Source organism: Leuresthes tenuis, unplaced genomic scaffold, assembly GCF_036924035.1.
Source record: "Leuresthes tenuis unplaced genomic scaffold, fLeuTen1.0.hap1 SCAF_9, whole genome shotgun sequence".
Lineage (NCBI taxonomy): Eukaryota > Metazoa > Chordata > Actinopteri > Atheriniformes > Atherinopsidae > Leuresthes > Leuresthes tenuis.
In genome coordinates this window covers 18468636-18481099 of record NW_027325363.1, presented here as the reverse complement: position 1 = coordinate 18481099, position 12464 = coordinate 18468636, and the positions used below count along the sequence as shown (strand labels likewise).

General features: G+C 43.6%; 2 protein-coding genes across 4 annotated transcripts in view; both read right to left on the bottom strand.

The window, feature by feature from the left end:
- pid1 (phosphotyrosine interaction domain containing 1) overlaps nucleotides 1–8358 on the bottom strand; it is a 29352-nt gene extending 20994 nt beyond the window's left edge. The window contains exon 1 of the mRNA XM_072392668.1: nucleotides 8209–8358. Within this exon, the coding sequence (XP_072248769.1) occupies nucleotides 8209–8238 (30 nt within the window). The 5' untranslated portion in view covers nucleotides 8239–8358. The remainder of the gene's footprint in view (nucleotides 1–8208) is intronic.
- A 2395-nt stretch (nucleotides 8359–10753) lies between these two features.
- Nucleotides 10754–12464, bottom strand: part of dner (delta/notch-like EGF repeat containing) — a 114646-nt gene continuing 112935 nt past the window's right edge. For 2 of the 3 annotated variants that reach the window (XM_072392665.1, XM_072392667.1), the window contains 3 exons: nucleotides 12188–12319; nucleotides 11854–12100; nucleotides 10754–11030 (listed from right to left, as the gene is read on the bottom strand). In XM_072392665.1, the coding sequence (XP_072248766.1) occupies nucleotides 10919–11030; nucleotides 11854–12100; nucleotides 12188–12319 (491 nt within the window). In that variant the 3' untranslated portion in view covers nucleotides 10754–10918. The remainder of the gene's footprint in view (nucleotides 11031–11853; nucleotides 12101–12187; nucleotides 12320–12464) is intronic. The other variant, XM_072392666.1, reaches the window with a different exon arrangement.

Below are 12464 nucleotides of genomic sequence, written 5' to 3'. Positions count from 1 at the left end.
ATGGTCTGCATTTTTACATGATGAAAACAGCCAATCCTGCCAAGAAAGGCCTTAATCAATCTCCACTGTGGCTTTTTAAAGCCAAGTAGAACATCCTCAATCAAATTACAGATACAACTTTGGTGTCCACTTACGAGGCATAAAAAGCCTGCATAGTGTTCATTTTCCATACATATTATGATACATGAAATGATGACACTAATCATGTCTTCTCCAGTCCTGTTGGGCGTCTGGTCAATGTCAACATTTCAGTGGTGCTCTACCGTGCAACTCCCAACCTGCGCACTCACCGCGGTGGACCTTCTCGTGAAGAAAGTTATGACGAAAAGAAGGAATAATGAGGAAGAACGGACAAAAAAAAAATGGAGAAAACGAGAAGGTGCAGGATGGACTCGTGAAACTAAAGCCACGTGTGTTAACACTTGCCGACCTCCGCGTCAGCACTTTACAGCTTCCTGACAGTGGCTCACATTCCTGTGGTTGGCCCCAGTATGGAGTGACAGGGGGGAGGAGGGGGAGGGCTGCTTGGAGGGTAGAGGGGGACTCCTCCACCCCCCTGCCAGTAGCAAATTAACTATGTGAAGGGCCGCTTCACTACATTTGAATGATTTTTTTTTTTCAAGTCCCAACAGTCTCTTTATCAAGTTACAGCGAACTAACTTGGCAAGGTTTCTAGTCTCCACCTCGAAACCAGGTTGGGCCGGTTGGTCTTCAGGCCGGTGCAAGGCGGGGGTGCCGCCTGCACTGCCTACAGAAGACTGTGTCAAATCTCCAAACAACAGTCCTCTTCAAGTGATATGAAAAACAACATTGTTTTAAGAGTGACACCTGAGCAATCACACTGGAGCCTCATACTATGTAAATGTTTGATTTGGTGAACCCCTCAACATGCTGAAATTGCTCTTCCCTCAGTGTAGCTGAATTGAAGTTCTTTGCAGAAACTGACAATAATCACTGAGGAATACATGAAGGAGAAGACGCTATTATATTTTAGTAGGTTTGAGTAGTTTAAAGTCTTCTGCCCCCCCCCCCACACACACACACACTTACCAATCAGAATTTCTCCCTCCTCCTCTAAACGTTGATCTGACCACTATTCGCTGCAGGTAAGGTTCTATTTACTCATAAGTAGGTCACACAACCCCACTGCAAAAAGCCTGAACTAGCCCTTTAAGGTTGATCAACACAGTGAACACCGAAACCCATGCAGTGGTGCGTCTCTTTCATTCTGCATTTAGCTCTCCAAAATTTTAGCTTACAAAGGCGTGTTTCGATGCCACATAGTTGATATTCTCCAAGTACAAAATATCGACACTGGAAAATGACTGAATTTTACTCCAATTTCAGGAGCAGATCAATAGCTCAAGATGTAATCAAAAGTAATCAAAGTGTGTTTCTAGAGTTATGAAGCTGAAGTAAAAGGGAACAACACCTAATGCTGCAAAACGTTGGTCATGTGTACAGAAGTCATGGCTCTAAGCGCCAAACTAATCTCCATGTACCTAAAGTGAGTTCTTCCAGTCACAAAATACTTGATGTTCCAGTTTTTTTTCTCTCTGACTCAGAGGAAACTGCAAAAAAACTGCTTGAATCATAGAGGATGACCAAGGTTATTTATAGGTGAATCCGAACAGTGCTGAATGATTGCTCCCTCTTGTATGTCTCTGATTACTGCTGGAGATCACGAGTGTCATCAAGCCGAGCGCTAATTTTTCATTCGAGTGTCCAACATTAAATAATTGTTAGTCTAAAAATTGGCCAATAATAAAAGAAGCACTGGAACAATCAAATCCAAGTGAAATCAAAGCTTCAGACAGAAGCTTCAGAGAACCTTTTGTGCAGTTGGCCTCCTGCAGTGATGAGCTTAACAGGTCACAGATGGTAAGTTAAAGTTAAGGCCCCCTGAGGGTGCTTTCTAACAGGAAAGAGGTTCTTGGGTCAATATCATGGTAAGATACTCAATAAGAGGGTAAAGGCAGGCACTCGGCCACACCCCCACGAGACACAGTAACTTAATGGTGAAGAGACAAAAAAAAAACAGCTGGAAATGATGTTAAGAAGCCAGCAGAAGCCAAAGGGACAGATGTGTGTGTCCAAAGGCATGATAATCGGAAAAAATACACCCCTCAGATGCACAAATGGCAACTAGTTCATTCTGAAACCCAAAGCGTGTTTAAAGATCAACAACATGCGACAGTTTTAGGCTGTGTCCCAAGCTTTCTGCATACCACAACCCCAAACACCTGCATACGACCCGAGTGCTGAGCAGTGTGCCAGCTGATGGAACTACACAATGGGACGTGGATGAAGGCTGATGGATCTGCCGCTCTGGAGCTCATCTTTTCATTTTCGGACATAAAACAACACCCACGTGTTAACAATTTCCAGGATTAGAAGCAGATTACAATCATTTTATTGTCCCTGAACAAAAAAAACTCATGGCCTAGTCCAGAAAGTCCAGTACTGAGATATCCGAACGCTATAAAAGTACCTTGAGCAACACGATAATATTAAAATAACAGGAGAAACACGATAATATTGAAATAACAGGAGAAACACGATAATATTGAAATAACAGGAGAAACAGAATAACTTTGTTGTGCCACAAAAAAAAAGGAGCTGGGTGTGTTTGGGAACTAACAAAGAAGATTAATCACTTCCCTCCTCAGAAAACATTCACAAAGCCTCACTATTTGAGTATTTGGGATCCGGCGCTGTTTACATCCACGACCGCTCGCTAAATGTTCTCTTTCTCTCCTCCTCGCTGGTGCATTGCTGCATGTCTTGTCACGTTACCACCAGCTGTTGATCAGTGGAATAGAAGGAAACCACTGGTAAGAATGTGCACGCTGTCACGCACGTTATGTAAGACACGTAAAAACATTCCCCAACTGTGGCAAAACTGGGCAGTATTCACGCCATTTAGTCAGGGAGTAGGGGAGAGATGTGCTTTCTCCAGTTATGCCTTCTCCTGAGTAAACAGGACGTGCGCTAAAGCTAAAGTTACACATCAAATGGATCCTTCATGAATCTGTTCCCCAATATGGGGTCAGTAAAAACCGTCAAACCACCTTCCCAAACAATAACTTGACTTTTGGGCTTAAGATTTGCATTTCTGTGGACTGGCAACCAGCTCATCCCTGCCCCTGTTTGTGCCTCAGATGCCATTTCTACACACCAACACATGCCTCCTCCAGTCAACTTATTTAGGGATAAGCTGGGATGTGCTGGTAGAGCGTGTGTTGGCAGTTACTTCCTGAAGCCAAAAGCAGGATGAACTCTTGCGGTTCCCCTGCACAGTAAGGAGGCTGAGCAGGGTAACTATCCTTCTGTGTGTTTACGGCCTCCCCCTCTGATCCTGGGACAGTTTACAAGTGGAAATGTGTCTGAGCGAGCTCAACTCTGAGCAGGACCGAGGGAGGTCCCTACGGTGACGAAAACCTGTTTTCTCTGTAACTATTGGACCACTACAGCCTGCAGGAGGGAGAAGGGCAGCGTCAGGACATTCTGATTGGTGGGCTACCTCTGTAGGAAGAAGTAGGCATTAAAGCTCCTAAACCACAGAGCCTTAGGGTAGCTATCTTTGGCTGGTAGTAAAAACATCAACCACCCTTTGACGTAAACAATGAACCCACCACAACATCTGACCAGGGCCTGCTGATGACATGAAACAAGGCCCAGAGTCAAGAACATGGGCAAATTAAATGTGCAAGTTGAACTCGTCACCTATTGTCAGGTGGAAAACAGAGTGCAGTGTCTGTCATCTGTTGAGTCATTCAGTCATCAAAGGACAGCGCTAAGCGGCTTTTCAACCCATGTTAGAGATCAAAATGATCTCCGGAGGCGCCATCTTTAGCACATTCAGTCTAAAGAGAGAATGAGTAAGGGACGTCTTCATAACATGTCACCTTTAAGTCATTTTGAAGAAGCTAAGAGGTGTTTTTTACATTTTCAGAGCCACCTGCATCTGACGCGTTCAGAGAACATCAGTAAATTCCAGCTGAGCCACAACAGGTAAATTGTCAACCTGCAGAAAAAAAACGCAGTAAATCACAGGCGCAGTCATAAATCGACCGTTTAGCATCGTTAGCATTACCAACATGTCGGTGAACACCTTCTTAGCAAGACACTCTTATTTATGGCTTTTTTAAATTTAGTTAGTTATGGATTTGATATCATTTCAAGCTCTGTGCCAATGGAAATTCAGAATATAGAAAGATGAGGAAGCAACACAAAGAGGAGGTCTTCTGCCCAAAGTGGTGTTCTGTTCTGTTCCATGACAAAAAAAGAAAAAAGGAGAAGCAGAAGAACACCCCCACACATACACACACAAAAATAAAAAAATCCCGCTGACCTACGAAAATAATCATATTCTACCGAAACCAAAAAAATAAGTTCACGTTTTCACAATCAGAAATTTGTGCCTATTCATCAGAATCACTGAGCCAAAAGCCATTTGGTAACAGGAGGGAAGTGTGAGCCGGCTGAAAGTAAAGAGTGGAGGGAACTGCGCCATTCTGCTTATGAATTCCTTCTGCCACCAAGACCACACTCAACATCGTTGTGCCTACAAAGCAACATCAGACAAACAAACAAAGGGCAAACAGAGATGGGCACAGCAACGAGAAAAGATGCAGAGGCTGCTTCTGGCCGCGTTTGGCCTCAGTCAGCTATTCCTGCGCTGTCAGGTCACTTCTTCCCATCGGCACATCGGCCCCGTTTGTCACACTGAAGTGCCAGAAACTTGAAGCTACGGCTAAAGAAAGAGCTGCCGAAAGAGGAAGGGACATATTCCCTTCCTCTTTCGGCAGCTCTTTCTTTCTTTCTTTCTTTCTGGGAGCTCAAAAAGGAAGCATGCAGTTGTGTGCGTGTGCACATGTAACCTGCGTTGCAACTTGCGATGTCTATATGTGAAGTGGTTCCCAGACCGCCGCAAGTTGTGCAATCTGTCGGTGAACTAATGTGGCCCCCGCCTGGGGAGGAAGGGCCCCCAAAACTCACAGAGATGTGGTCGGTGAGGAAAACGGACACAGACAGAAGGAGAGAACAACAAGGAGGCGTGATGCAGCACCGACGCGCCTTGGAACACTTATTCCACATCTGGATTAGGATACTCCACATCTGGAATAGGATACTCCACATATTGCCCAGCACAGCCCGCGCCCCATCCTGCACCTTCTCACCCCCACGCCTTCATCTATCTGTTTTTACCCTCCTCTTCCTGCCTCGGTGAGAGACAAAAATGCAGCAAGACACCAGGTGTTGCTATGGCAACAAAGGACAGCACGAGTGAGGATAGTGTGGATATATGCTGTCGTTGTAGAAAAACACACACACACACACACGTACACAAAAAAGACATAATAAGCCAAATCTGTAACAGTGAAGGGGGAGACTCAGCTCGACAAACCCCACCATTTCGGCCTCCAAACAGGTGAAGGATGCCAGTCTAAAAAGATGATGTTGCCATGGTTACAAAGCTGGCAATTGCCAGGTATGGCTGTGATTCTATCAGCACTTTTCACTGTAAGGGTTGTTTGGTCTTTAGTACTGTTGCTTTAAACCGGAGCCGGTATTAACTGATCACAGTTGACTAATAACACTCTAATGCACCAGGTTCTCCTCCAAAGTTACCCATCGATTTAAACACCGCGACTGAGCCTTTCATAGTTTTTGCAACGGACACGAGACAGACTTGCATTCCGCCACAGCTGGTCCCCATAAGGGGAGCTGATGGGAGCCAAACGCCGCTCATCAAACGTACGATATCTTTAAACACATATCTGATTTTCAGAGTTTGGATGTTGATGTGAACACGATATATACTAATCAGCATCAAAGAATTGCAGTGACTCCAAATGGTGAAGCAGAGCTTTTTTCTTCAGATTTATGGGACAGAACCCTGATAATATCTTCAAGGTTTTTTTTTTCTTTTTCACTTTAAAGAGTTTTCCTCCACCTGTCCTCATAGAAAGAGGTGAACTGTGGAAAATCAGCAGACTGCACCTTTGAAGGCGACCCACAGTTTTATATGTGCACGGCCGCCATGATCTAAATCCAAAAGTTTCAAAAGTCCTTATTAAGTTATTTTTTGCTCAGTTACATGGAGAGGGTGCGAGATAATGCCGATGCTTCTCGTTTAGCTTTATTCTTACACCAGGCTTCTTTCAGTACCAAGAATAGCGCTTTCAACACTATTTCTACAGTTTTCCAGAGTTTTAACACTGTTTTATTACCATCTCCTTCTGCAATGGTTTCAAGAGGCCAAGTTCCTTCTACTGGGAGTAACGTCATGGACTCAGCAGCCAACCACACACAACACAGTGCTGCTGTGGGCACAATTTTAGTCAGAATAAAAAACACGAAGCAGCCATTAGTTGGATTTTCTGGAAGTGAAGTGATTTTCTGGGGGGTGTGAATTAAAGAACCAATATCACAACTCTTAAACACCATCTCCTGATCGAGCTCTCTGGACAGTTCTGTGTTATTATGCATGACTGCAACTTTTTTAGGTGGTGCAACACAGAAATGGGCCTGAACAGAAGAGGCAGGCAGGGCAGCTGTGGTCAGCTTCGGTCAGACAGCGCAACAGTTCATTTCTTTGTCTGCTCCTTGTATTCAAGACTTAAAACAACCTGAAAACCGAAGCTCACAACGTGTAGACAGTCTATGCTGTCAGGTGGGGTTCTTCAACCTCTGAGCGTCCCAACTCAACTTTGTCCTCATCTTTTTTTGACAGGCTCAGCTCGACCGGTATCAACAATGTTTTTGCTTGAGCTAACTCACTCCGGCTCTTGGATAGTTTTGGAGAAAAACATCATAATATTTCTTTGTGTACCCCAGTGGTTATAAGGGACTAAAGTAGCCATGATCAAGTCCCAACAGTCTCCATGACAGAGGTCCCAAAGATAACATTGTTGTAAAGGCAGAGAAAAACGTGCTGAATACGAACACAGCATGAAAAGCAGGCACTTTGATAAATGTATTAGTGTTTGTGACAGAGGCAATAAAGCATTCACATCTATGCAAGTGGGTTCAAACTGCATCCCACGGTTGGCTGTGAGGTTATTTTCCGTTTAGTGTGATCCTAGTTGGCAGAGGGCGGAATGATTCACTTGTTCAGATGCGCTTCCAGAGCTTTGCTGGAGAGACCAGCTCCGGAAAATGTGACACTGGCTTTATGACACTTGTAGGACACCAAGTTTATCCAATAAAAAAATAATAATAATAAAAAAACGCGACGTAGTGCTAAAAAAAAAAACCTGAATCAGTGACAGTAATAAATCACAGAGTTCTCCCCGCCACGTTCTGGAACGCGGTTGCTAGGCGACACGTTAGCCTATCATGGCGGTTCCAGCCAGTTCCAGCGCATGGGTGTTTATAATTTACCTGAAGCCAAGATGTGTGTTTAACGGGGAAATTTACAGTGGCCCCTGACTCCGCTTGTGACTGGAGGACAAACACCGGAACTCTCACTTTTAATCATTCGTTATTCCATCCTCCTGACGCCCGGGCAGGAGAGCGGATTGTGCAAGTTCACTTGGCAGGCAGTCCGCAGGCCGACATCTGGAGAGCATTACGCCTGCAGGAGACGCGAAGCCAGGGTCGATGCTCGGCTTACCCCTGGATATCAAACTACGTGTCATCAACGGGATTTTTAAAACAGGTCACAGGATGCTTTTAGCGGTTTGTCGCGTAAATCAAAAGGGGAAACTGGAAGGGAAGCATCCTGATGAGGCAACACACAGAGTATGTGGAGTGACAACAGGAGGATAAGGCCTGCTGGCAGCGTGAAGGTAGAGAGCTGGATGGAAAAGACCAGTGGGCCAAAGTAGACATTTTGCGCATACCTTCATAATATCGTTGCCGTTATGAGAGCGAAAAATCTCCATCAGCGAAGGAATGCAGCGCAGGAGGCACATGCACCCCCCTGCTTGCATAACGTGGATAGGTGCGTTAAAAAAAAGTGAAGCCAGACAGACTAAAAAGCAACTAAAAAGCGTCTCGTTTAAAATCAATTTAAATACTGACATTCTCACTTTAAGACAGCGCTCACAAACATCTGCAGCTGCTCAGAAACCATAGCAAGTCCCTCCAGGCTGGAGCCACGCACAGCGCGGCGCGTCTCCGCGGCTCAGACCACGGCTCAGCCGTTCATTTATCGCCGCTCTGTCGACAAGAAGCGGCTCACAATCACTCGGGTCCTACCTGCAGTCGCTCCGACGCGGGTTGCCACATATTAGCAGAGTCACTGGTTCTCCGTCTTTACTACAGCTTGTTGTCTTGTCGTAGTCCGGTTCACATCTGTTCGCTCTCACAGCTTGCCTCTCTGTCCCCCTTCACTCTGGGCTGCAAATGAAGGATGTTTTGCTCCGCCTGGATGTAGTTAACACTCTCGCCACCAGGTGGAGCTACCTGATTTTTCTGCCTGGCGCCATGTCTGCTTCATGCTGCTTTCAGGTGCCGTAGGAAATCAAGATCCTCACATCATGGACAGTTTTTAAACTAGTTTGTGTGAAACAAGTATCCTCAAGCTGAAGGAAGTCTTCCTTGTCAATATGCTTGTGGTACTTTTTAATATATTTCTGTATTAATCGTTCTCTCAGTAAAACCATTACAAGAGAAAGGAAAGACTCTTAATATGAATCGCATTGATTGGACCAGATACTATGTCATCACCCATATGATTTTGTCATTTAGCTGGGTCTAGAACATTAAACCCTTTCCCTAAAAGAAGCATGACCAGTGGAAATATGTAATCTAAAGCATCAATACAATTTGAACAGGTATATTACATGTAAGCATTCTGCCCGTTCAGAGTTAAAATGAATAATTCTGCTTCATTCTATGTTAAACTAGGGCATTTTTTTACATGGGGTCTGTTTGCACAGCATGAAACCTATACAAACTCAGTATTAATTGGTCATCCTGCCAAAAATCAAACAAAATATAACAGGAATAGCAGAGCATTATTTCAGTGGCTAGAGACAGTAAAAAAAACATTGAAAATCGTCTTGCTTGTACTGAACATAAAAGATTAAGTACACCTGAGTGTTTTTTGATGAGGTCGACCAAGAACTGCCACAGCCACTGTGGTAAAGATGAATAATAATATTATTTTTTAACGAACAAACCTAACAACCCCCCCTTCTACACACACAGCTACCTATAGGGCAAAGGTCAAGCACAAGATCTCCAAAACAGACCCTAAGCAAAGGTAACAGCCAGCAATGACATCTGTTGGTTCGTATGTGTGTACAGACATAACACACTTAGGAGTGTTCAGCGACACAACAGTCACAGTCTGTATTTAGCGATGTTTGCATGGGGGAACATCTGGATAAAGCCTTAGGTCACTGAGGGTGTTCACTAACACTCCATAAAAGGCCTTTCCCACGGCTGATGGTTCAGTCTGCTGGGTACGACCCCAGGACTGAAAAACATCCTCCTGCTTGTGTGTTGGAGGAAAAGATTTACAATCAGTTTATTTTTTAATTTTACTGTTGATTTTCCTCAAAGATAAACATAGTTTTGTGATTAGCACCAGTCTTAAAGACGTTGAAACAACACTGCCTCAAATATGATGTGCGCCATACAAGAGTGGTTTTGGAGTCACATACAAAAAGTAGTCTCCTGCCTCTGGTCATAGGAAGAGAACAAGACATTGTGGCCAGAATTCACACAAGACACAATGAGTTCACTTGAGTCTTTATTGTTTACATAATTCAACATAGATAACAGGTAACCATGTTGTTGCTGTGTTTAAATTGAGAGAGATAAAAATAGGATCAGCTGAGCCTATTGGTAAAACATTGCTTGACCTTGAGGGGAACAACACAGCTGCACAGATAGAGAGCTTTCAACTGGCAGAACACAGAAGAACGTACATTATATTCTGGAGTAGATATCATCCCTGTCAGCCTCCTCCTTTTCCACCCCAAAGCCAGACATTCTCACAAAGAAACGTGCAACCTGAAACTATTCAACACTGTCAATAATTTAGGTGAATTGGCTAAAGAGGAACACTGAGTTAAACCAGCTATTTTTTTCTGTGCAGTGAGAAATATACCTACCTATTATCCTAAATATCATTGAAATACTTACAGAAGCTTGGTAGGGTCACATAACTCCAGCACGCGCACTTTCTTTACTATTCAACAGGACAATACTGAGTGTGTTCTACTGTAAGGAGGAAAACTCTGTGACTAGTCTTTTATACATGTATGTATTTTGTCTACTAACCACAAAATACACAAAGAAAACATTTGGCACAATCTCGACAGAGAAGAATACAGCAGCAGTGAGGAAAACTATCAACAACAACCAAGTACAAAGGATTTTAAAATATTGCAGAGAACATCAAATCTAACCATGCACAAAATAAGGCAACCTACTGCAGAAATTTAGTGTTTGATATAGAAAAAGATACAGTGAATGCACCATGTGATGCATCTATTTCTACTACACCTCTAAGGACTGTTGTCAGCGCTGTCTGCTGAGTTTAAGCTGGGTTTCTGAACCCACCTACAGATAGACAGACAGTCTGGTGCAGACTATAGTCGGACTATTCTATTGTACAGCAGGGGTTATTGGTAGTGTTGCCTGTCTTCTTTAACTTAAGTAATGCAAAGTATACTCTTATGCTACAATAAAGCCTTATCTTGGACTTTGACAGGAAAATAGATGTATCAAATTCCAGATTTGTTCCTTTTAAACTACAGTATGTTTTTGTTTTTTTTAAATCCTCTTTACATTCAATTTTATTTTGCTGTTGCATTTTTTTTTTCTTAGGAAATTATTACATTTTTTAGTACTGACTTGATGTGTGTGTGTGTGTGTGTGTGTGTGTGTGTGTGTGTGTGTGTGTGTGTGTGTGGATGCACATGTTTACATGTTTGGTTGTATTCATGGCTGTGTTTTACAAATCCTTTGTCTTAATGAGGGTAACCAAAGGCTTGTCATCAGGACTGTAGTCCTCATAGGCGATGGGAGTGGCGTCATACATGGCAGGCCGAGACTTCTTTCCAAATCTAACAAGAAAGCAGAACAGTAGTTTTGGTTAATGCCAAAGAAATGTCACTGGGGGGGATGTTTCTGTGATTCGGCGTTTGATGTTTAGTTTAGGGGACGCACGAAGCACAGACAGTAAAAGACTTTAAAAAAAATGCTTCAAGATATTTGCAAAATCCTTTGGTCGATATGACCATTAAGTTCATCTGTTGATACCTTTGATATACGACCCTTAACAGAGTCCTGTAAAGTGATGCAGTTGGAGAGAAATTCGACTCATGAGCATTTGGACGTCAGAGCAGACGCCATTCTCAAGCCTATTGTTTAAAAAGCCACAAAATACTGATAAGGCTCATTCATCCATGACATCAGTTTTAGAGCAGCATATGGCAACACCTTTTTCACTTCTCAGTTACATTCAGCTGATAACACAACAACTCTTTAATAAAACACCTTCATTATTTCCGGCAAATGGAAAATGGTCCCGGTTAGGACTAATTTCACAATGCAGCTGTAACTGCCACCTTCATGGACGCTATTTTTACAATTCACAGCTGCTCTCACAAACTAGAGGTCTATAAACTATACTCTTTGCCCCACAGGAACATACTTGAGCGGAGCGCAGTATACAAGATTAAATATTTAGTCTTTTAGCTTGTGTTTTAAACTCAGCTTCCACTCTTTGTAAGTCAGACTGTCAAAATAAATTCCAGATGATGAAACTCGCCATATTTGGCCCTGTAAACAGCAACCGATGAAACACTCTCAGTTTAAGGCTTTCTAATTTGTTCCAGATACTTTAAAAACACTGTGCTGTGTCAGTCTACAGGAACTCTTACTAACCGAGCATGCCGGATGGAGGCTATTGCATTGCTGAACTCGCTGTCGATGCTGCGACAGTTGTAGAACTCCTGGTAGGCATGGCGTGACGAGCCCTGGTACTCGATGCGGCTGATGCGGCAGATGCCCACAATGAGGATGATGAGCATAAGGACAAAGGCTACACACAGAGCTCCGATGATGATGTAAAGGGAGTGGCGGGGCATGTTGGTCAGAGTGTCCTCAGTGTGTGCTGGCTTCCACTGCAGGTCTGAGACACACACAAAGACAATCACCTTTCTGCGTGTCACCTTTTAGATTGATAGCCACAGAGACATTTTCTGACACGCTGACTTACAGATCTCACAGCTGGGGCCCACCCACCCAGGTTGACAGTGACAGGTGAAGCCATTTGATTGGTCGATGCAGGTACCGCCATGGTGACATGGGTTGCTCTCGCACTCATTGATGTCGACCTCGCACTTCTCCCCTGAGTAGACAGGTAAGGTTGCATCAGTTATGACCAGAACAGACATGTGACAACCTCAGAGCGTGCAGATTCTATTCATGTGTTTCCAGCTGTACATCTTGCAGATGTTTTGCATCATTTTGTCTTACTCTGTGGTAATTCCTAT